Below are 25,494 nucleotides of genomic sequence, written 5' to 3'. Positions count from 1 at the left end.
TGCAGTGAATTAAATGTAGTTAGTACTGTGAAAAAAAAATCTATTTTAAAACGTGAATAAAATGCATTTTTCAGCAATACTACTTAGGCTACTCAAATCAATGTTTTCATAGATTTTATTGTGGAAAAGTACTTACAGCAATGGAGTTGCAGAGGCAGAAGGTTAATTACACACACATGCACTATTCTTGGTCCATACCTATTAGCCACTGAGCACCTCAATTCCCTTAGTATACTGCAACCCATTTAAAGCATAACTGTTTTACTGGCATGAACATCATAACTGTATTTGGCATGATAGTGAGTTAACTGCACTGCAAAAAGTGAATATATACAAAATATAAAAATACTATAAAGTTACCAGCAAATATAACTTTGTTTTTGCATAATATCAAAAAAGGACACTCCCACTGAAGCTCCAAAGAGCTCAGTACTTCCCCCTGAGACTACGAGGGGTGGGCACAGGGCTGCGAGGTGGAGACTGCTGGCGAGACCGCAAGATCCGTGAGTAGGGGGTGCCGTTTGCTTCTTCAACAGCCCGACTGTTGTATTTACGCGTCGGGAACAGAGACTGGAAAAAGGGGCGTTTTTGTGGAGGCCGGTTCTCAGTGTCAATTGCTGCAGCAGCCCCACAGCCCCTCTTCTTGCAGGAACCTGGTGTGATGGTGGCAGCAGAACCTGAGGGGGGCAGCTGGGGCTGGATGGCCTGTGTCTGGGCCAGGGTCTCTGCTTTCCGCCTTAAGTCAGCTCTAACAAGCATCAGGCCATTCTGGAGCTCCACCAGGATCTGGTCCTAAGAAGAAGTCAGTCAACAGGGTTAGACAAGACCATAGAGGGGGAAGTGAAGGTGAAGGATAAGGTGAGAGGTTGAGTGAAAGAGAAAGAAGTGAGGAAAAAATGAAACCTCTTGAACATGCTTTTGCACAATAACCACCTGGTGCAGATGTTAGAAACCTAGATTTAGTTTAAAAGCTGGCTGCATCACGATTGTTAGTGAAGAGAGTAGAGGGAGAGAAAAAGAAATTATTTTAAAGTGAGAATTTTGTTGCTTTAATTTCCAATTTCTTATCCAACTAAAAATGATAAATGAAACATTTATAGGATAAATTCAACTCAAGTCTGGAGTAAATTGCATAAACTGACAAAAACTATCACCAACAAAATAAATGGTTCCATTAGTTAAATTAATGAGTTTTCCCATCCCATACCATCACATGTATTTGTGCAGACATTTTGTACCAATTGCCTTAGTTGAATGTTTATAAAATAATATAAATGACATAATATTATGCTATACTTGTCTGTGGTTGTACCTGTTTGGCTAGTGTCTCATCTGCAGCTGTTAATGCCTGGCGCAGCCTTTCCCCTCCTGTGTTGCGACAGCAGGCTCGTTCACCAGACTGCAGGTCCACCCCGAGCTTCTGCAGATCCAGGCGCAGCTGACGCAGGTTCTGTTAGAAAAAAAATCTGAATTTTAGTTTTTCCCAAAGTTAAAAGACTTGCATGCAGAAAAAAATAATGGTGCATTTTATATGGTACAGCAGTAACTGACCCGCTGACCCTCCTCCAGCTTGCGGTCAGCAGCATTGGTGCCCGTTGAACCTGGGACCTCCAGCTGCATCTTCAGCTTAGTCAGCTCTGCGCAGGCAAGCAGAACAAGACAGTCAACTACCATTAACAATATCCTGACATCAACGCACAAAAGATAATAGATAGATAGCTAATAGAGCTGGGTTTCAGTCACCTTGTGTCTTGGTGAGCAGCTCAGCGCGACACTGGCCGAGCTCAGCATGCAGTCTGCCAAGTTCTGTCTGAGTCGTGAGGCGCTGAGAACGTCGAGGCTCCCCAGAGTCTCCCTGTGGCACTGACGTGGGGACAGATTCAGGTTCCCTCTTTTTTTCAAGGGCAGTGGACAAAGCTTCAATCTCCTGATCTCGCTCCTAAAAGAAAGGATGAAAAACGAACAATTACAGAAAATGAATTGCATCCAGAATCAAATGTCTTAGCGCAGAAACAGCAACAGGATTACAAATATAACTACGTTGTCGACACCCATGGCATTTGAGGAAAGATCTCTTAACTAAAGTGGAGATTTTACAGATTACACATGTATTGAAACCACAACATGGGGACGACGCTGCCTGAAAGTAATGCAAACTTAAGGCTGATGATTTAGCTCTCACCTTCAGCTCCTGGCTGTAGAATATCTTCAAATGTTTTTGCACGTTAGCTATCTTGTCTTCATACCTCTCTTCGATTAGAGCCCTCTCTGCCTCCAAGGTCTCACTATAGGGCGAGAAGACAACACAACTTAGTATCTCCATTAATATCAAAGACCAGCATTTTCTTAGCACTTTAAGGTTACAACTCCACGTTTGGAGAATTTCTTTGAAGAAAAATAAAAATACAAAAAGGAATGGAAATGATTTGTGCTCTTCTTATATTACAAATTCTGTTACAAGAGGACGTTTCACATTTAAAATATTGCTAGAAATGCTTTTATCAGATGTCCTAAATACAGGCTGCTTAATATTAAAAATGTATCTTTTGATTTAAACAAAGCACACACACACCTGAAGCCATCTTGCATCCCAGAGATGACCTCCATCATCTCAGAGACCACCTGCTCTCTCACATTTGCCTCAAGAACCTCTTTCTCTTCCCGCTGGCGCTGCACCTCTGTCTTCAGGACATCAATGGCCTGCAGCAGAGCCTTAATAAAGTACAGTCAGCTGTTAGGAATACTGGGAAATGTCTGTTTTTAAAACATCTGAAAGGCTGTTCAATAACAAAAAAGTGGTTTCTAGACTTGCAGGCTTTAACTGGTTTTAGTGGATCTTACATATGCACCACACTCCCTTTGAAAGCCTTAGTGGCAACATTTTAGATTTGCTTTAGTGATTAACAAGGTTTGCAAAGTAAAGAAAATTAGTTATTGAAGTGGTTCTGGAGATAACTGTAGCTCTCATATATGATGGCAGAGGATGTTACCTCAGTATTTAACATGGTGATATCTCCGTCTTCCATTTCACTGTCATCCTCCTCCTCTTCCATCACTGAGCTTTCATTACCATTTGATGTTGGCTCACGCAGTAGGGACAGGATGTAGGCCACTCTGGTCTTTGTGGACGGGCCATGGACCAGCTGAAATGACATGAGGGATCTTTTATTTTGCTTTGATCTTATCCCCACATATAAGACTAAATCTATCACAGAAGTTAGATTTATAGAAAAAGAGAGGTGTTTTTTACTTGAGTAGCAATAGCCGAGAATTTGAGGGCTTGGAGGGTCTCGTCATAGATAGAGGCACATGGATTAATATTGACCACCATGCTGGAGGTTCCTCTGCCACAGAAGAAACCCTGCAGGACCCGGGTCAGTTTACTGTCTCTGAAGGGCACCACTTGAGGAGGTCGTGACCTGTGGATGTATTAGAGAGTGTTTTTTTTAGTTGTTTTCTTTAAATACAGCTCATTCCAATATCAGAATCAGAAATACTTTATTGATCCCCGGGGGGAAATTGTAATGAAATTAAATTGTATGGAAATCTTATGATATGATATATGTATGTGAAGCACTTAGTAACAGTGCCTCAGTGTATGAAATGTGCTATATCAATAAACTATGGAACTATGGAACAATATTGTTTTAATACTAATAATTTGCAATAATGAACATGAAAGTTCATTCTTGTCCTTGGAAACAGAAAGAAAAATCGTACTTGTTCTGGTTGTGCCTCAGAGCAGCAATACAGCGTCCTAGTGTTAACAGGGAGGTGTTGATGTTGTTAGCCTCCTTCATCCTCTCACCATTACGCTGCTCTTTGGAGCGTTCAGATCCAGCCAGATCACACACAGTCAGTCTAATAAGGAGACAGTACAAGACACCGCAATGCTTCATCACTTTTACAAACTCGCAATGTACCAAAATTTAGAGTAGGTATCAAATGGTTAACTTACTCGCTGACGTGCATGTCCTGGCCTGAATCTGCCTCAGGGCGAACGTGCAGGACACGGATGGAGAAGATGCTGTGGCTGAATAGGTCATGATCAGAGATGCAACAAGTGTGAGTCAAACAAATGTATCCAAATAAATCAAAACCCATTTTTGAAACGAGTTTAAAGTGCTCCTACCTGCGGCTGGAGTTTTGGTTTAGGTGAGTGCTGGCGAAGGTCTGGTTGCGATGTCCGGCCCTCAGAATCCTCCAAGCTTCCTCTGCACTGCGGACCTGGATCCAGGTGAGGTCTGACAGAACAAGAGGAAGTAGTAGAAAAATGATACTCTTGCAACACGAGAAGCAGCAGCAGCAAAAAAATATGTTTTATATGCTACTGTACAGATTTTAAAGTATCCATGTCAATATTATAACAAACCTAAACAAAGCAAATAGACATTTAAAATCTTTTTCACAGCGTTACATATACTGAGGCTTTACACAAATTAAGTGTGAAAAGAGTGCAGGTTAAGTGCAGAAAGGAGTGGGGGGTATGAAAGAAGCAATCTACAGATTTTAACATCATTTCCTGCTTAATGAAGTGTAACATACATCAGATGAGAGAAGCTGCATACTGAGATTGAGCTTCAGGAGGCTCAAACTGATACATACTATACTAATTAAACAGTTTAATGTCCCATAAACATTAATTCTGAGAACAAGTGAGTGTTACCTTTCACATAGGGGTTGCCTTGCTTGTCATCACTAAGGCGCAGTGTGACCCTTTTTCTGGGCTGCAGGGTGGGCGAAGCATCCAGGAGGTCATACAAGAACTCATTGTAGATCTCGTAGAAGGAAACCCAGACAGAAAACTGCACCCCTTCCTCCAGATCATCTCCTCCACTGTGGGAAAGGCTGTCAGGCTCCAGACAAACACTGTCAGTGTCTGCAGGTAAAGAGAGAGTTGAAAATCAATATATGATGTATTTTAAAAGAAAAGGCGTTTACAATGACAGTAATGATATTAATGTAATGGAGACAAGGTTAAGTTTGTGTAAGTGTGAACGGAACTGGATGTAAACTACACATGGAATTTAATTTGGTATGTCTGCACAAGCAAAACAGCCTTGTGGACATTTTTGCATGGTCTCGTACTATGCACTCATCTGTAATTGGTCAACAATACCATATCCAGATTTCCTACACTATCCAGCATATTCAAAAGGTGTTTGACTACTGTCCAACACTCATACTTTCCTCCTCACCTTCGAGCTGGGTGGCAATGTTACTTGTAGAGGAGAGTCCTCCAATGCCGCTGTCCCAGATTGTGGTGGTACCACCTCGACGAGTCCGATTCTCATCCTGTAACAGACAAGATGAGTACATCAGCTCTTATGTGTGTGTGCAAGAAGATACTCCAATTCTTTATGAAACATAACAAACATAAAATCGTTCTACACTACTTCCTTGGCTCATAGTGTTCTTTGCTTTCAAGAGAGGTACATGGAGAGATCACTAGATATCTAGACTAGACTAAGTAGACTAGAGTCGACTACAGGTTGGTTGACATTGAACTAGATGGAATTCTTGTTTATGCCTGAGATCAGGAAGTTACTGAAAATGACTCTTAGTAATGACGTAGTAACCAAAATGTAACAAAAGCACATTACTAACATACACTTAGCAGCAATAGACTCTGGGGCACAATGTCATTTCATAAGACCTTTAAAAGCTGCTTACCTCTTTGAGCAGAGAGTTTCTGCGGATTTCCTCCACCCTGACCTCACCAGGTTCTAGCTGCCGCACATCCTGATACATGACAGGCTTCAGATCCATGGCACCATAGAGACGACCCTGCAGTTTCCTGAACATGGACGCTAAAGCCCGGGGCAAGAGGCCTGCTTCTCGACCACTGCCTGTGGGTCAAAGTTTGAGCTTTAAGATTTACATTTTTGGCATTTAACTGACAGATGCCAGCATCTACAACACACCTATTTCACAGACCTGCAAACACTGACTTCACAATCAAACCTGGGCTTTACACTGATGTGTCTAAGAAACAGTCCAAAAAATCTTACCCTGAATAGTGTACGTCTTTCCGGAATTGGTGACACCATAAGTATAAAGGAGTCTGTTTTGTCCTTGAAGCACATCTTTCACCATCTTCTTCATTGTGCACTCATAAAACTGTTGCTGTGTGGTCTCTGGCCCAAAAACCTATGAAAGGTGGGTAATGGAAAAACATCAGTATGTTGCTTTTAATTTTATATTCTATTATCCATATCAAAAAGGAGCAGCATCCTTCTTGCTTATCATTGGTATTGGTTGCTATGCACACCCATTAGCCCATATTTACCAGCAATACTTTCAGCCATAGTAATAAACTATATGTTAGGGATATTATTCACCTTCACCCAGGTCACCTTACAACCTTAAAAAAGCAAAGTCAAAGTTGGTTTCGATTGACCACCAACCATATGTATGTATACATACACACACAGCAGGTAAACACTTATTTAACATTATGCACAAGTGTGACTCTCCTACCTTCGAGAAACTGAACTTGTGCATGCTCTGGGTGATGCCCCTCTCTGCGGTCCTCAAGTTATGGGATTCTTTTGGAGCTTTGAGCAGCAGAGTCTCTTCATTTTGGACAGTCACACAACCCTAAAAGAAGAGTGAACCTTGAGCAGAGTACAGGTGTACTAAAAGCAATAAATTCACATATCTACCCAGAAAATTAAAAATCTGTAATGTCGACTTCATAGTCTTAGAGTACCTGTTCCTCTCCAATGTCTCTCTCCTTCTCAAAAAGTGGCCGGATGCGCAGAAAAACCTTCACCCTCTCTGTGTTCCCTTCATCGCAGCTTCCCTGTCTCACCACTGCTAGTTTCTAGAGACACAAATTAAAAACATCTTTCATGTTTTGTCACTGACATAGAAGAATTTAAATCTTGAACGATTCAAAAAGACAATAAATAGGAGGAAGACAATAGCAAGTCAATGTAAAAGAAACTATAGGTTTCAAAACAATTAAGAAAGGGCTTTGAAAATGTTTTCTGAGGTAGGAAATGCATTCCAGTTGTTTTGTTATACCTTAGGGTTTCAGTGAGAAATACTGAATGTAAATAAAACCAAGTTTGTTTACAAGGAAAACTCCACAGGGTACATTGCAACAAAAAAACAAACAAACTGCATTCTCCTGTCAACTCTCACCGGTTCTGTAATGGATGGCCGGGAGTCCAGGCCGGGGGAAATGACAGAGATCTCAGGTAGACGTGGTCTGGCCAGGCCTCCGTGCTCTGCTGCTGTAGACTCCATCACAGCTAGTTCCTCGTCCTCATCGTAGGGGCATATACATGGGGAGGACAAAGACTGCGCCATGTTTACCTGTTACAAGAAGACAAATTGTCATGAGTATGAATTATGAAGTAATTGCAACACATTTCAAACCTGGCTATGAGCCAGTAGTGCATGTAAAAGCAAGGCAAGTAATGACTTGTGGTGCAGAAGAATTACATAATTGAAATAGATTTTAAAAATGCTTTTGACTGCACTGGGCTCCTTTAGTGTTTAACCAAGCTTTCAAAAGCCAGTAGGTTGAAAACGGTGATAGTTCTGAAAATAGGGTAGCACTCTGCTTTTCATGACACACAGAATGTACAATAATGATGATTTTTGTTGTTATTTCAGCTCAGAATTAGCTTGCGTCTGCTTGGAGTTGAAAGTTCAAAGGGCCATAAATGTGATTCTAGTGACCGTCACTTCTTGTGTGTCTAGTGTCTTTTCATCAGAGACACAGAAAGTCTGACATTAGCCTCTCAGGGGTGGCTAGCTCTTACTACATGCGCTATTTTTTGCTGTCCATGGTGTACTGAACGGCGGTCAAGCTAGCCATCACTTCCGCAGTCACACAGAGTGGAGGTCAGTCAGTGTCCCCCGTGCCCCCTGACCCTCCGCGTCACACACTACGTAACACGAAGCCACGCCTCCTCTAGACGTTGCTCCTCTATTGAATTTTTTCTAACAAGCAAGGAGAGTGTGATAGTGAGCTCACTTTGACCAAGGCTAACGTTACTTTACCGAATAAAAAAAACCTCTCCGGATCTAACGTTACACAAATCATAAGGGTACCATATTTTGCTTTCAAAATGAAGAGTTGGCATCTATGTTTAACGTTTTTTTCCCCCAACGTATTCTGTGTAACGTTAACGGACATAAGACTTTAACGGGTGAAGTGACATCAACAGGTCTAAAATTTGAAATATATATATATATATAAGAAATTATGTTTAGATGAATGCCCCTAAACGTTTTTACAGATTATGTAGAACATTGTTTAGAAGGTAACAATGACAACTTTCATGTACGTACGTTAGGTTACGTTAGCTAACTAAGTCTAATGCTACTTGTCCCTCAGCTCCATGAAACCTAACTTTGTTAAATAACGTTAACGTTAGAAAATGACCAACTTGCTTCACAGCTTAAGTAAACTGTCTCGTTCATATTAACACACCTGAATTTTAATTAAAACCCGTTTCACCACGACGTGAGAGTGTGCATAACATTAACATAAGTAAATGTATGAACGCGCCCGAGAAGTTGTGTCCCTGTTTGAAACATTTGAAAATCTTATGGTCAATCCCACCAAACTAAAACACAAGAATGCAAATGTCGTTCCTGTTGGCTAACGTTAGCTGAATAATACTCTTTGTATTAGTTCACTCAACATCTACAACATTACTTAAAACTGTAATGTTGTCGTGACTAACAGGTTTATTGTTGTTTAGCATCGAATGACCCAAAGCAACGGTGAATTTAACGTTAACGTTAACTTACCTCGAATGTCGAACGTGCGATCCGGTTTCCAGAAGCTAAATGCTCTTAAGTTACTGAGTAAATCGCCAAACCTCAAGTATCGTTATTTGACTAAAGCAGGAGATACTGGGTTAGAATGGTATCACATCGAGGTGCATGAAACTGACTAACACTAACGCTAGCCTATCGCAGCCTCAGCTGAGTTGTTTTACCCGTTTCGTTTTTGAACAATGCGCTTCCCCTGCAGAGCGAGCCACCGATTGGCTAAACCTAGTGGCGGTGCGCTCAAATGCAAAACCCGGTTTGACCAGCAGATGTCGCCATTCTGACTGTATTACATTAATCAAATTTATTGTTTCAGGATAAATCCCTTGAGATGTATCATCTCATTTTCAAAGGGGTCCCAAAATCAATTATTTCGAGACTGAACCATTTTCAACATAATTGCTTCATAGTGATTCAGTGCTTCAGAAAGCTTCGTTTCCTACATCACTAGCTAAAGCCAAAGATCCTCATAACAAAGCTCCCCGCTGTCTGCCTTCTGATTGGCTAGCATGGGTCACATGATACGCAATTTAAACCTCCTTAAATCAACACGCCTTTCATGAGTTCCTATCACGTGTTGTAAATAAATTTGTTTTATCAAAACATGTGGCCGTGGGTTAACAAGGTTCTCACAAGGGATTTAAATACATAAGTAATACTTAAAAGAAAGAAAGCCAGGGACATAATTTGGTCAATGAGAGTTGGAGCAGACAGGTATTATTCTGTATGTAAAGTAGAAAGGGAGACAGGAGGCAGAAAGTGGAGATTTGCTTATCCAAAACTTAAAATGTCATGTTTATTCCACGTGCATATTACAAAAAAAGTATAATTTTACATAATAATAGAGAGTGATACAAACACATTAAACACTGTTTAATAACAGAGGGTAAGGCTACATTTTGAGTTGGGTGCAGTGGGCAAACTTCAGTTCAATTCAATTTTATTTATATATCGCCAAATCACAACTAAAGTCATCTCATGACTACAAATAGTGCAGGTCTAGACCGTACTCTTTATAATATTATTACAGAGACCCAACAGTTCGCACCATGAGCAAGCACAATGGCGACAGTGACAAGGAAAAACTTCTTTTTAAGAGGCAGAAACCTCGAGCAGAACCAGACTCTAGGTGGGCGGTCATCTGCTTTGACCGGTTGAGGAGCTTAACAAAAGTCCCTGCCACTAGCAATATAATATATATGAAAATATGAAATAGCTAAACTGCATAAATGTGAAGTAATATGACCCTGTCACCTATAAAGGAAATGCCGTTTTCTTCGTAAAATCTTACACACCCTAGCCTGTGATATATCAGTATCAATATCAGTTATTGATACTGTATAATGAAAAACAAATGTTGCTTGAAGTCTCAAGTGGGGATAATGTCAGCGTGATTTGTGTGGTTCAATGCAATTTTTTGGCCAACTAAAAAAATCTAAATAATGATATATGCACAAAAAACACCTTTCCCAGGCATTCAATTTGTGACTGATTTTTTTTTATTTTTTTATTTCTTAATTCATGAAAGAAACACTAGAAGATTTATGCATACTGGCCAAATTTGCTTTGCTTGATGATTTGTGCACTAAATGTTTGTATCAGTAAATCAATCATGTCACATCGTTTAACCATTAAAGTCTTGTCCAGGTTCAAAGTTTTGCTCCACAGCGGTGGTGATGCTGTGAAGGCTGACTTGGTTGTGTGATTTTTGAAGCCTTTGTTTCTGCACGCTGTGCTGAACACCGTAACAGAAGTAGATGATTAAACCTGTGTAGAGAAAAGTTACATCTCCTTTGGTCATGTTTGTTTATTTGATGTTTTTGCACATTTTGTATGAATTAAAATGTGTATTTTATAGTGATATTATTCACATACCTACTGCCATCCACACTGCATAGCGGATCCATGTGTCTGATCCAAGTTGAACCATGAGATAGACATTGACAAAGGTGCTGAAAATCGGAAGCAACGGCACAAAAGGAACCTGTACATATAAAAGAGCAGAAACATTATGACAGGCAATATAAAAAAAGACAATAATACTCAATTTACCTGTTTAGAACTGTACAGTTGCAAGAAATGAACTGAGATGTTACTGGTTTGCTCATTTGTTTTCCTACATTAGTAGGAGGAGTGATTTTCCTACATTAGTAATCAAAGTTTATCATTTCAGTAATGACGCTTCAGTGGCTGCAATACATATTAATCTATATATCATTACACATGCTGCAGAAAACCAGCACTTAAGATAGATGAGGCATACCATGAAAGCAGCTTTGGTTGTATTCTGTGGTTGTCTCCAGATGATCAGGGTAATGAGGACCAGCATCAGTATGATCACAGAGACACCAAGTAAACTCCACCACTCAAGGGCCTGTAGGGAGTCTACAGCTCCAGATATGACAAGGCTTAGGATGATAGCTAAAAAGACTGAAGAGAACAATGTAAGCTGAGTATAAACAAGGGAAATCATCTATACTCTGTATAATATTTAAGGATGATGTTAGGAAGATCACTTACTAATAAAAACAGTTAAAACAGACACATTTTGTGATGTCCGCATGGTGGCTTGTGAAGGGGGATATAATACTCCAGTAACTGAAAAGGCCTCTGGTTTACTGAAACTTGAATCATCGCTGAGGTCTGCTTGGTACCTGTGAAAGTGAGGAATTATATAAGCCCTGCCAGGTTTTTCCACCCACAACAAGACTCACAAACATGAGCTTTTTCACAAACAAGAGTAGAGTAATAATACGGTACATTTTTAGTATTGTAAGTACTTCTAATGAATCATACCTTAATATGAGGATACATATGGCAACAAGTGTGTAGGCAAAGAGGGTTCCAATTGACATCATGTCAACCAGCGCCTTCAGGTCAAACAATAACGCCATGATAGCTGAAAAGACAATAAGAACAATTTACATACACTTAAATAATAAAACAATCAAGAAAGAAATAATACATCCTATTCAACTACAACTTCACCCGGGGGTTGGTCTACAAATTTTATTAAAAGATTTGATACCCAAAATTCATGTAACGTGGAGATGGTGTTCATTATTTTATGTTATCAACTCATCAATTTTCTAATCAGAAAATGTCACTGTAACTTTTGGAGAACATGTACATGTCCAGATTTCAAAACAGAAGGTAATCTCCTCAACAAAACCAAAGTAGGAACGAACCAAAACTTTAGTAGTACAGAAAGAAGACCATGGCCATTTTACCTGCTACAACCCCTGAAACCAGGGTTGCTATGACAGGACTTTGTCTGTCACTCATTTTACTGAGAGGTCTGAAGAGAAGTCCATCCCTGGCCATGGCAAAGAGAACACGGGGCATTGGGAACATTGATCCTAGTAGGCTGTGGGGAAAAAGCTCAAATAACTCATCAATAACCATTTATTATTCATGTTATTTGCTTGTGTTTTAATCTGTAATAGTGATTCCAGTGATCTTCTTTTAAAGTATGTGCTGTACATGTTAGCCAAGGCCAATGAGATTAAAATATAAATGAACTATCCAAGAAATTGAAAATGAAATTGAGGTAAATCAAAGTAAAATGAAGTAATTTTGCTTTGAAATGGCGCACTGTGTTTCATACCTTGTTGACAGTGCACAGAGGGATCCCACAGCCACTACATACTTTGCAGGGCCCCAGCCGATGTATGTAAAGGCCACAGGCAACGGGCTGTGAACACTGAGCAAATAGTACGGCATCATAAGAGTCAGGGCAGCAGACACACCAAAATAAGCCAGGAAGCAGATGAGGAGGGATGCCACAATGCCGAGTGGGATCGACTTCTGAGGGTTTTGAACCTCCTCTCCTGAAGAAAAACATTTTATTTTGTAGTAACTTATTGTCTTTTATATTGTGCTATGCCCCTGCATCCTCTTTCAATCTCGCAATTAATTTACCTGTTGTGGCAATGCAGTCAAATCCGACAAATGCATAAAAGCAAGTGGCTGCTCCTGCTAATGTTCCCTCAAAGCCAAAAGGGAAAAATCCTCCACTGCCATATCTGGTGGTTTCATTCAGTGAGTGAGTGTGGTTTCTGTAAAGAATAGACTCGTTGATGCTTGGTCATTCAAACTGATTGTGATTGTTAACCTACATTTAGCTTCAAAGGTTTCCTAACACCTGTGTGTGTACATATCTATGTATAAAATAAGAACCCATACTCATATCCATCTAGGAGAGAGTCTTCATCAATGTACCAGTTGTTGATGTCCCCCTTAATGACTCCAGAGAGGATAACAAACAGCAACACCAGGATGTTAACGGCTGTAAAAACCTTATTTACAACAGCTGACTCTTTAACACCAAATGCAAGAATCCCTGGAAAGGAAGCACACAGAAAATATAAAGTTGATCATGACTATGAGTACAATGGAACCTTGTTTGTAAAAAGATATTAATATTCATTAAAGATATGTTATAAAGATAATGTGATTATCTACGTTCTTTTTCCTTCATTTTTTACACATACATTACAATAATACATTTATAAGTCACAGAGGTTTAGATTATGAAACTTGCCTGCCAGGAGCATTATGAGGCCGGCTGCAAAGAAGTCTGGGTAGGGAGCTAATCCAGGTAAATTCATGGCGGCCTGTTTGCCCAGAGAGTTAGCAATGACATTTCCAATGAGATCATCGAAGGTGCCACTCCATGCTCTGGCAACACTTGACGTCCCTCAAAAACAGAAGACAAGGAGATACAATTAAGCATCCATCACATACAGAAAATGGATTCAGAGTGGTACTATCTTTACCTATGACATAAGAGAGCAACAAGTTCCAGCCAGTAATAAAAGCCCATATCTCTCCCACAGTCACATAGCTGTAGAGGTAGGCAGAGCCAGTCTTGGGAACACGAGCTCCAAATTCAGCATAGCAAAGTCCCGCAAAGATGGAAGCCACTGCTGCTATCAGGAAGGCGATTATGATACTGGGCCCGGCCACGGCTCTGGCCACTTCTCCCGACAGCACATACACACCGGCCCCTAGTGTGCTGCCGACCCCCAGAGCCACCAGGTCGAGGGTGGTCAGGCATCGCCGAAAGTTGGACTCCTCTCCTTCAGGCGCCAGAGGTTTCCTACGCGACAGGCTCTGCAGGAATAGCAGTATCTTTGCACCAGACATCCTATTAATCATGACATTTTGTGTTCATCGATTGCTCAAGACAAAGCAACACAAAAATGGCACAGCTGAGAATTGAAGACTGAAGCATGTTTTAAATATAAAACAAACCAGAGCATGTCTCAGCAAACAGTGGTTTGAAACTAGCACAGTTTGTGATTTTAAATAAACATTCATTAACTAAAATAACACACAACATACATGATATCTTCCGGTCAAATATAAAATATAAGTACATTTCCAAATTAAATGCTCGCATTCAAAGTATGAGACACATATAAGCTTAAAATGTATAAGTTACATGTTATCCTAATCTGCAGCATTTGTCTCATTATAGTCCATTTCATCAGCACTGCATTGCAGAAATCTTGAATCAGCTATTGATATAAACAAACAAATAAGAACACACACACACACACTAACAGTAACAGTGTTTTACTTTTACTTAAAGATGTAAATATTGTTGAATTTTAGTTCATATGTCATCTGTGCGTTAATTATTATAAAGGCCTGTGTTTATGAAACAGACAGAAATTAAAGTAGGTAGCTTCAATATTGTACATTTGTTATTTCACTGTTTACATGATGCATCGATGATTCATCAAAGACTAAATAAAGAGCCTGGTCATAACTTTTTACTTTAAAATGATGCAGACTTTTAGAGCTGAACAGACTCATTATATTAGCAAACAAACTGAGATCATATCCATTAGATTCTATACTCATTATAAGAGAGACTTCCTTACCTCTTTGGCTGAAGTTGCAGTGTGTGTGACTGTGTTTTGATCTGTACCTGACCACACTATTTGTGAGGATAAATCCATTCACTGTGAACTCCTCACAGCTCAACATTTTTGACACATTATGTTACATTTCAGAAGTACGTGTCATTTGGGAAAAAGACAGGAACGGAATGATTTGTTTGAAGACACTTCAGGCATGTCAAACATTAACATACAATTTATGGTGTTAGGTTTAGTGTAACCTAGAACCCAAAAGCAGAACTTGGACACAGAAGTTGATGGGATGGAGGTGCACAGCAAGCTGGAGTTTGACGAAGAAGCAGAGCAGGTTGAGACAGAGCTGGGCTGACTGGCGAGGAGCTGGGTGATGTAGGCAGACAAAGGAGATCTCACGAGGAAATGGACCTGAGGCACAGGCAAACACAGAGTTACAGGACAGGTTTTTATTTTACACAGTGTTTGACGTGTTAATTGTGGTATTAAAAACCATGCACAAAATGACCATTTACTTCATTCACTATTTTCAAGTTCAAGTTATTTTACACAACTATTACAGTGCTCTTACAGATATGTATAAAAATATGTAAAAGGAAAAGTGGAACAAAATTTAGTCTAAGACCTAAAATAGTGCAGCAGCAATATGGGGCCCATGCATAACAATATGCATATAAATATATATACTGTGATGGATAAATATGTACAGTGATGAGTAACATGTGATTTAGTTATGTGATTTGACATTGTGATAAATGCAAAAATACGTTTACTAACTCATTATAATTAATTTCAGCTCAAAGTTAAAATGATTTGGACGGTTTCAGATAGCCTTTATTTTATTTGCTTCTATCCTGGGTGAAAACAGCGCAGCCCATCACAAAGCTGGTGTGATTACACCTCAGCCTTTTCACTTGGAGTAAGTTATAATTTTCAGTAAATTGCACTTTCTAACTCAAGATCCTGAAACCTGAGACCTTCTCTTGTTAACTTTAGTATTTTGTTTCAGTTAAAACTGAACTGAACTTTACAAAGACTGGGAGTTCCTTTCACTAACATTTAATACATAAAACAAACCCTTCCACTAATATTTATGTTTGGTCGTTGGCCTCATCCTCCACACGAGGGCGGTGTTTTCAGCTCTGTGAATGCAGGTTCTGAAAACATTTTAGGATTTCTGAATGTCCTGCTGCTGATCAAACAGCTCTAACATATTGAGGTCTGCATGTTGCATTTGCTTTTCTTTGTTTAATTAAACTATTTTGCTGATAAGAAACTATGAAGTAAATTTAGAGTGCAGACTTTTTGTCCTCAACCTGTTAGGATCTCCCGTGTGCCTGGTGTCTCGTGGACACGGCGCTGGGTTTTGTCACACATGAGTCAACATGTTGTAAACTGAAATAGTTTTCAGTGGAGACATCTGCTCAGCAACGAATTGAAGACTCGTTCATCAGAGCATAAGGAGACAACTAATTGTTTGAGGAACATAATGTTGCGATCCATTGCTTCTAGGGGTTCCTGGTATCGCGCTGCAGCTCTTCTGGCAAAATGCAATGAAAGATTAATCCTGCCTGGAAAACTGATCACTGGATGTCAGTCACATGCAGACACAGGCACCATAAACACCAGCAGATATGAGGATACAATTTTAGTTTGTTGGTGCTAAGAGTGCTGAGAAACATGCTGACATTTTAGTTTTTCATCGATAAAATGAACATGAATATGGCTAAATAGCACTGTGGCACTTTTGACTTAATTTGAGACACAATCATCCAGTTACACAACTTAAACTACACATTAATGAAGACTGTAGACAAAGATAACCTTCGCAACCTGTCTCCTTCATCTCATGTTCTAGCTGTTGTCTCTGAAAGTAGCTAGTTTGCATGGCTAATTAAAGTCTCCCCAACTCCACTTTAGGTCGTGATGACTTTAGTTCAGGAGGAGTGAACTGTGAGCAGACTTCATTAGCTGAAGGAAATGGCCTACCCCTCTCTCTGTTAATGATTCATCTGCAGAAAGAGGTTCAGAAGCTAACACCATTGTCCACTGAATTCATTCAGCACCCTGGATGTTTTGGGGAAAGGCCTTAAAATCTGTGTGTACCTGCAGATGAACTGTTTTAAGTGTATTTAAGTCACACTCAGGACTTCAGGCGGTGAGTTTGATTCTGTGTTATTTTCCATGTTTGATGTTTTAATTGTTTTACTTTGGGAGTTAAAAAGCAATGAAGGGCTCTCTTACAGAATTCAGCCATAGTGAGCTTACTTTTTATGAAGGTAAACAGATGATAATATTATGGTCAATTACTTTGCTAGAAAACTTTTTGTGTTTTTAATCTATTTTAATCAGCAATTGTAATTACCATAAAAAATAATGTCAATAAGAAATTAGAATAGATGTTATATTGCTATATAATATAACAATAATAATAATAATAATAATAATAATAATAATGGTTAATATGGCGAACAGTGGCTCTTTCAGTCGTTAGTTACTTCATTATCACAGCTCTGCCCTAGCATTTTTCCAGCAGTATTAGCCAGATGCAGCAGGCTTCTCTCCATGGTGACTGGGTTCACTGGCCGCAGCATGAGGCTGAGCATTTGCAGGAAGGAGGGTCATTAGAGTGTGACTTCACTCTCAGCTCATGTAAATCCTGCGTCTATTTCGGTTCAGGTGGATATTTCCAGCAGCGTGACTACAACGTTACTGAGGTGTGAAATGTTAAAATTAATTTCCTCTGAGAAACATAACTCGAGAAGTAAACCTGTTAAAAAATCCAAACTATTAAAAAGTGTGTGTAACTGCGTAGTCCTGCTAGAGTAGGTAGGCTGTGGTAGCCTTAGGTCACGTTGGCTTCTGACACCATTCTCGCCCTCAACCCTGTTTATATGGGAAAGTGAGCTCAGTGATTGGAGTTTGTTGAATGGTATCGCACGCTGCTACACCAGAGTTATGTTGTTGAATTATCAAGAAAATGAAAAGTATTTCACTGCTGCTGAATCATTTTCACTAAAATAAAGTTTCCTATATGTTTATTTGATAGAAAACTTAAAACTTAAAATTATATTAAACATCTGATTTGACTACTCTTAAAAGCATAACATGTTTTTTTCCCTTTTTCCTACAGTCATACATTCTCATCAGTGCAAACATGAATAATACAAAACAGCGCAGCAGGCAGATTGATGGGAGAAGATATTATTGAGAATACCTTCACTCTGGGGAGTTGTAGAAAATAATCCTACCCATTAGACAGAAAAGAAAGATGAGACTGGTTCTGTATTACCTGATACTGTTGGGGTCCAGTTATGTCATTTCAACGTATGGGCCCCATCAAAGAGCACAGATGACTGGTGATATTTTGCTCGGAGGTCTTTTCCCCATACACTTTGGTGTTGCATCCAAAGACCAAGACCTCGCAGCCCGGCCCGAATCCACACAGTGTGTCAGGTACAAGTTTGAGACTGGTTTACTGTATATGTAGGCAAACATGAATCCATGATTTTACTGACTGAATGTGCTCAACTCATCTAAATCCATGACCTTGTTTGCTTTTACAGGTTCAATTTCCGTGGTTTCCGTTGGCTCCAGGCCATGATTTTTGCGATTGATGAGATAAACAACAGCAGTACCCTCCTGCCCAACATCACCCTGGGCTACAGGATCTTTGACACATGCAACACAGTGTCAAAAGCCCTGGAAGCCACGCTTAGTTTTGTGGCCCAAAATAAGATTGACTCCCTGAATTTAGATGAATTTTGCAACTGCACTGATCATATCCCAGCAACCATTGCAGTAGTAGGAGCAGCTGGATCTGCAGTCTCCACAGCAGTCGCAAACTTACTGGGTCTTTTTTATATTCCTCAGGTGAGTAACTGAACAGTGGCTACACCAGTAGCACATCAATACTCAGTCATGGCCTTCAAATTGTGCTAATGTCACATGGCAACCCTGTATCCTGAAAGATATGTCCACATACAATTAATTTGCAGTGGATAATACCTTTTACAGGAAACACAATACCTCCTGGATGATGTGTTTTATCAACAAAATGAAAAAAACTATATATTGAATAAAGATAATTAACAGCAACCTGAAATCTTTACTGTTTCAGATCAGCTATGCCTCTTCTAGTCGCTTACTGAGCAACAAGAATCAGTACAAGTCCTTCATGAGGACCATTCCTACAGACGAGTACCAAGCCACCGCCATGGCAGACATCATTGAGTACTTCGAGTGGAACTGGGTCATTGCTGTGGCCTCAGATGACGACTATGGACGCCCAGGGATTGAAAAGTTTGAGAAAGAGATGGAGGAGCGAGACATTTGCATTCACCTAAATGAACTTATTTCTCAGTACTTTGAGGATCATGAAATCCAAGCTCTGGCCGACAGGATTGAGAACTCCACAGCTAAAGTAATTGTTGTGTTTGCCAGCGGCCCAGATATTGAGCCTTTAATCAAAGAGATGGTCAGGAGAAACATCACTGATCGGATCTGGTTAGCCAGTGAAGCTTGGGCAAGCTCCTCCCTTATTGCTAAACCAGAGTATCTTGATGTTGTGGCAGGTACTATTGGCTTCGCTCTAAAGGCAGGGCATATACCTGGCTTTAGAGAGTTCTTACAGCAAGTCCAACCAAAGAAAGACAGTCACAATGAATTTGTCAGGGAGTTTTGGGAAGAAACATTCAACTGTTATCTGGAAGACAGCCCGAGACTGCAAGAAAGTGAGAATGGCAGCACTAGTTTCAGGCCTTTGTGTACTGGTGAGGAAGACATCACAAGTGTTGAGACCCCGTACCTGGACCACACACATCTGCGAATCTCCTATAATGTGTATGTTGCAGTTTATTCCATTGCACAGGCCCTGCAGGACATACTCACCTGCACTCCTGGACAGGGACTTTTTGCCAACAATTCCTGCGCAGATATAAAGAAAATGGAAGCATGGCAGGTAAAATGTTGCACATTTACCCAAAACCAAAGCGATTAAATGATTTACTTATCCATTTAAAATCATCTAAATGTGTGGTTCTGCTTCACAGGTCCTGAAGCAGCTCAGACATTTGAACTACACCAACAGTATGGGGGAAAAGATGCACTTCGATGAGAACGCAGACCTGGCAGCAAACTACACTCTTATAAACTGGCACCGGTCTAGTGAAGATGGCTCTGTGGTGTTTAAGGAGGTTGGATACTACAATATGCATGTCAAGAGAGGAGCCAAACTGTTCATTGACAAGACAAAGATTCTGTGGAATGGATTCAGTTCTGAGGTCAGTCAAACTGTTTTGTAGAGGATGTTCCCGTTTATGTTTAATGTTTTTTTCCCTGTCATTTGGTGTATTTTTCATTCTCCTGACATGATCTACTTAGAATTACAGTTGATCCCAGCAAGGAAGGAAAACAGAAATGTGATGATTAAAAGCTGTTCAGGGACAGTATAAAAATTGCTGCAGGGCCCCATTTCCCAAAAGAAGCTTAAGGCTAAGATGATCTTAGCCCTTGGACTTACAAGGGGACTAATCTTTGATTGATTGATTTTTTTGTCCACTTGGGGGCAGCAGAACAAGCTGTAAATACAACTTTCATATACTGCTTTATCACTGTATAAAATTGTTATGCATTATTATTATATTATTGTTATTGTTATCAAATAGTTGCTTATATACACATCCAGCAGACTCGGAGCAACATTAGTATTCATCTGAGCTCATGAAAGTTCAACATTCACCTTCCCTTTAGTTCTGTTTGGATCTCCAAAAATATCTGGCTTCAGCTGCTAAATGCTCCACTATGGTCATTTGCAAGTTGCTAGAAACAAGTTGTTAAGACTGGTGAGAATGATCCAAACAGTAAAAGTGAGGGCCATAAAACCAAAATAATGAGATGAAAGATGCTAACACACTTATGAGAAATTGGGTTTTTGTTGTTTGTTTTAAGGTTCCAAGCACCACTGGTGCCGCACTTTCTTGTAATACTTCTTCTGCTTATTCATATTAAATAATAATAATAATAATTGAAGGCAACAATACTGCACTCAAAATTTCACAAAAGACTTTTCGATTTGTTCAAATTCACAGATTGTTTTCGATTCCGGAGATTAAACTTTCCAAATGTGTGATTAAACTGTTGATCACAATCTCGTGTGATTTCAGAGTTTCATCTGTAATTTTGAAATTTTGGTGAATATTGAAACTTTCCACTGCATTTATTCTCATAGACCTCCAATTTATAATTCAGCCTGTGAAAACAAAAGACACCTGGTTCAGGAGAAGCCCTGGTTGTCTCGGGGTTAATGTGCTGGCTATGAAAAACAAGCTCCCAGGGTTGAAGCCATTTTTTGAGCGTCATTCTCCATTTCTCTTTCTCCTGACTTCCTGTTGTTTCTCTGCAGGGGACTTGGTAAAAGCATATAATGCTTGTGCTTTAAAAGTTCTTAATGCATATATGTCAAAACAATGTGCTTGGACGCAGCTATATTTTTATATAAAACCCTGCACCAATTAAATTTGAACACACATTTACATCCATTGTAAGTGCATTTCCTGCTCTTCCCGGCTGTTTATGTCCTATAGGTGCCATTCTCTAATTGCAGTGAGGACTGTGAACCTGGTACCAGAAAGGGGATTATAGACAGTATGCCCACATGCTGCTTTGAATGCACTGAGTGCTCAGATGGAGAGTACAGTAATCATAAAGGTATAGAGATGCCAAACATTCACACACTTATGTCTACTGAAGTCACACCTGGCTAATTAACACCGTTCTAACACAGATTATTTTCTATACATACAGATGCCAGCGTTTGCACCAAGTGTCCAAATAACTCTTGGTCCAATGGGAACCACACATTCTGCTTCCTGAAGGAAATCGAGTTTCTCTCCTGGACGGAACCGTTTGGGATAGCTTTGGCCATATGTGCAGTGCTGGGTGTTGTCTTGACAGCCTTCGTGATGGGAGTCTTTGTCAAATTTCGCAACACCCCTATAGTGAAGGCCACAAATCGAGAACTGTCCTACGTCCTCCTGTTCTCACTTATCTGCTGCTTCTCCAGCTCTCTCCTCTTCATTGGAGAGCCACTGGATTGGACATGCCGTTTATGCCAGCCTGCTTTTGGGATCAGTTTTGTTCTCTGCATCTCCTGCATCCTCGTGAAAACTAACAGAGTACTTTTGGTATTTGAAGCCAAGATCCCGACAAGTCTCCATCGTAAATGGTGGGGATTAAACCTGCAGTTTCTGTTGGTGTTTCTGTGCACATTTGTCCAAGTCATGATATGTGTGGTCTGGCTTTACAATGCCCCTCCTTCCAGCTACAGGAATCATGACATCGATGAGATCATTTTCATCACCTGCAATGAGGGCTCTGTGATGGCTCTTGGGTTTCTTATTGGCTATACATGCCTCTTGGCAGCAATATGTTTCTTCTTTGCATTTAAATCACGGAAACTTCCAGAAAACTTTACAGAGGCCAAGTTCATAACTTTTAGCATGCTTATATTCTTTATTGTTTGGATCTCTTTTATCCCTGCATACTTTAGTACTTATGGCAAGTTTGTATCAGCTGTGGAGGTCATTGCTATACTGGCATCCAGCTTTGGGATGCTGGCCTGTATCTTCTTCAACAAGGTCTACATCATCCTCTTCAAACCCTCCAGGAACACCATTGAGGAAGTCCGATGCAGCACGGCAGCCCACGCTTTCAAAGTGGCTGCCAAAGCTACACTAAAACATAATACAGCTGCAAGAAAAAAGTCCAGCAGCATTGGTGGATCTTCTGCCTCGACGCCGTCCTCATCCATCAGCCTCAAGACCAACGACAATGACTGTGACACGACTTCAGGAAAGCATAAGCCAAGGGTGAGCTTTGGCAGTGGAACAGTTACTCTGTCCTTGAGCTTTGAGGAGTCGAGGAGGAGTTCTCTGATGTGATAGCATACGTGTGGATGTGTCAAACTTCAGCTTCATCTGTCCCATTAAAAGGGTGTATTTTGGACTTTATTTTGAAATGTATTTTCAGGTAGACCTTTTCATCCTACCATTTTCTTCATATTTTGTCAGAAAGATGTTTCACTTGAGGAACACAATGTCAGTCTCACTAATATACTGTACTATACCTGAATCCTGTGACTCCTATTATTTTCTGCATAACCCTGATGCACACTGATAATAATGATAAAGGATTTTGTACAATTAAAAACATTACATTAGATACTTAAGTTGTTGGTTTGTTTTCTGTGGAGACACTATATCTTATTCAGATTCGTGAACTCTTATTTTACAGCATATAATTCTATCTATCCTTCTGTCTGTCTGTCTGTCTATCTAGAATAATGGAATTCAGAAACAATCAACACATGAGGCACTTTTGTCCTCTTTTGTTTAGGTGTAACTGATATTTACTATTAAGGCGCAGGGTTGTTGAAGAGCATTTACATAAACAAAAATCAAAGCTCGGTTAGGACAGATAACTCACTGACTGACTGGCCATGTAGGTAACACATAATGTTCAGCACAAAGACCTGACTGGTAACTCCAGGCTCTTTAGTTGGATAAGTGAAACCAGAGGATGTATGAGTCACACTGTAAATACACAATTACAGGATGTTGCAAAAACGCTCCATGCTTAGTGATTACATTCTATTATGGACAATCACAAGACAACAAAAGAAACGGAAAGCTGTAGTCCTTGTATGTTTCCGAATCCATACCACCTTGTTTGGGGTGTCTTTGAGCAGTTAATTTCAAGCTTGAAACTGTAGAAAAATATCCAACTGAATGATGAGATGAAATGTAAACAAGATATAGACAGTTATAAATTAGATATATTTGTATGTCTTAATAAAAGAAGCATCACTGCTGTCATCATAGCCTCACAGACAAGTACTAAACCGCAACATCAAGAGTGTTCCCTCCCCAATTTTGATACTCTCAGAAATTTAGATCTGAGTAATGGACAATGAACATGCTGATGGAGCTCTACAGGGCATTTTGGTGGATCTTTCAGAGACCTTTCCCTGCTTGCAGCTTGCTTATCACAAGCCTCTGTCAACTGCAAACAGTGCAGGCCTATCTCACATGTTAATGTCATTCTCGCAATAGGCCTACACTACACAGTAACGTCCTTGCAGTATGGAGGAGGTATAGAGAGGAGGGAGGAGCAGCTTTGGGGAAGGCACTGAATCAGGTTTATTGCCAAATAGGTTTTCACATACAAAGAATTTGCCTTGGTATTTTGGTGCATCACGATAAACATACCATACACATGTATATTTATACTTTTACTCACTGTAAGAAAGGGATTTGAATACTACTTCTTTCACATAATTATCAAGTGAAAAGACTCCAGTAATGAGATAAATACTTATTAATAGTGTTTGTCCATGCTCTGGAAATATTCCTTAAGGCCTTTGGGAACTTCAAAGGTTAAATGAATGACTGTGACTAAAGGTTAGCCAAGGCTTGAACATTTATAGCTGGACAACGCCACCTTAGGAATTGCACCAAAGGAAATATTCTGTAGTAAAATCCACCACATGCAAGTGAGTCCTCAGCCCTACAGCCAAACCACAAATATACAATAAACCCAAAGGAAACTAATTTTGAGTGATATGAAAAGCACAGTTCATTACAATAGTAATTCAAGAAAAGATACTAATAAACAAATCAAATAAAGAGTGATTTATTGTTGACAGGGCAAAACAACAGCAGTAATAGTATGTTATATTCATCCCACTGTTTCTGTTTAACTATTAATTAAACATTGTATCATTTTTAGAAAAGGGAAGCTCTCAGCAGTTAAAGGAAACTGTGAAAAAAGAAAAAGTAGGTAAAAAGGCGTTTGAGGAGTGCAGGACCTCCCTTGTCGCTCAACAGGAGGAAGACATGCTGAGACATCCAGTGTCATGGCTGACCTGAGGCAGGCTGAGGAGCAGCTGGACAACCACCTCCTCTGTTAGCAGGAGGAAAAGACCTTTATCCTCAGAGTCAGTGAAGCCCAGCAGGGAGACCAGCATGTTGTCTATGTCTGATTTGCAGCAGTGGGATGAGACAGCTATTGGACAAAATGGCCAGGAAGCATTGCAGGATGGGTCTTAAGAAAAGACCATTTCCAGCAAGTGCTCAAAGTCCTGCGATTATTCAAATGAAGAATATCAACTGTCACCAGGAGCTACGACTTTTATTTTGAAAACACAACACCGGAAGTATTTATGTGAAACACGGCCCATGCTTTGAGCGTCATCGAGCGAGCACCAAAAACGAACAATGACTTCCTGTTTGTTGATGCTGCCTTCAGAATCAAAGCGATTTAGGGGTTGCTGACGGTATCTAACGGTTTCAGTAGAAGAATAAAATAGATACACTGACATCCTAAAGTATCTGCTGAGTCACCGGATATCTTATAAATCTTAGAATAGGAAGATTTTTTTTTTTTTTACTGAAAACAGTTTTCTCATATTCTATATGTATACGCATTTTCCAAAACCCAGCTGTTCGTTGCGAAAGCTTTTAGTCTGAAACACCTCCAGCACGGGTATTGTGTATTTATGTTAACTTGACAGACTGTTGTCGTTTTGCTCCTGGGTTGATAACCTGGAATAAGGTTAATTTGTGTTAAAGGTAAGACATGCCAACCAAACCATTAACGTTAACCGTAACTGTTAGCTCTAACGTTATATCAGGAAAGGACGGTACTCGCTTGCGGTTCACTGAAGTAAGGTCGTAAGTATTGTGTTTGGGCTCCACTGTGTGCGACTGCCAGTTTTAATAAGTTAACTATATAACGTTAGCACTTTACGTCCGCATTC

The 25,494-nt window shown here is 39.9% G+C and overlaps 3 protein-coding genes across 3 annotated transcripts; 1 reads left to right on the top strand and 2 right to left on the bottom strand.

The window, feature by feature from the left end:
• Nucleotides 1-127: 127 nt before the first annotated feature.
• Nucleotides 128-8,888, bottom strand: kif20a (kinesin family member 20A). The gene is made up of 19 exons (XM_070918100.1): nt 8,773-8,888; nt 7,150-7,323; nt 6,713-6,826; nt 6,481-6,600; nt 6,012-6,150; nt 5,674-5,849; nt 5,199-5,295; nt 4,667-4,879; nt 4,133-4,244; nt 3,959-4,033; nt 3,721-3,861; nt 3,251-3,419; nt 2,991-3,143; nt 2,573-2,712; nt 2,183-2,285; nt 1,744-1,939; nt 1,552-1,637; nt 1,313-1,450; nt 128-792 (listed from the first exon to the last, which is right to left on the bottom strand). Exons 2-19 carry the CDS (start codon nt 7,315-7,317, stop codon nt 427-429), a joined length of 2,706 nt encoding a protein of 901 aa, XP_070774201.1. The 5' UTR covers nt 7,318-7,323; nt 8,773-8,888; the 3' UTR covers nt 128-426.
• A 1,532-nt stretch (nt 8,889-10,420) lies between these two features.
• LOC139295837 (cationic amino acid transporter 2) lies at nt 10,421-24,702 on the bottom strand. Its single transcript, XM_070918101.1, has 13 exons — nt 24,612-24,702; nt 22,804-22,810; nt 13,575-13,945; nt 13,340-13,495; nt 12,982-13,138; nt 12,718-12,854; nt 12,404-12,626; nt 12,027-12,163; nt 11,593-11,695; nt 11,317-11,450; nt 11,060-11,226; nt 10,672-10,780; nt 10,421-10,563 (listed from the first exon to the last, which is right to left on the bottom strand). Exons 1-13 carry the CDS (start codon nt 24,700-24,702, stop codon nt 10,421-10,423), a joined length of 1,935 nt encoding a protein of 644 aa, XP_070774202.1.
• Nucleotides 17,950-22,618, top strand: casr (calcium-sensing receptor). Its single transcript, XM_070917901.1, has 6 exons — nt 17,950-18,134; nt 18,245-18,551; nt 18,799-19,638; nt 19,730-19,960; nt 21,263-21,386; nt 21,483-22,618. The coding sequence occupies exons 1-6, from the start codon at nt 17,950-17,952 to the stop codon at nt 22,616-22,618; spliced, it is 2,823 nt and encodes a 940-aa protein (XP_070774002.1).
• Nucleotides 24,703-25,494: the final 792 nt, after the last annotated feature.

Source organism: Enoplosus armatus, chromosome 13 (assembly GCF_043641665.1).
Source record: "Enoplosus armatus isolate fEnoArm2 chromosome 13, fEnoArm2.hap1, whole genome shotgun sequence".
NCBI lineage: Eukaryota > Metazoa > Chordata > Actinopteri > Centrarchiformes > Enoplosidae > Enoplosus > Enoplosus armatus.
Note: the sequence above shows the minus strand (reverse complement) of the source record. Positions and strands in the feature narration are given on the sequence as shown.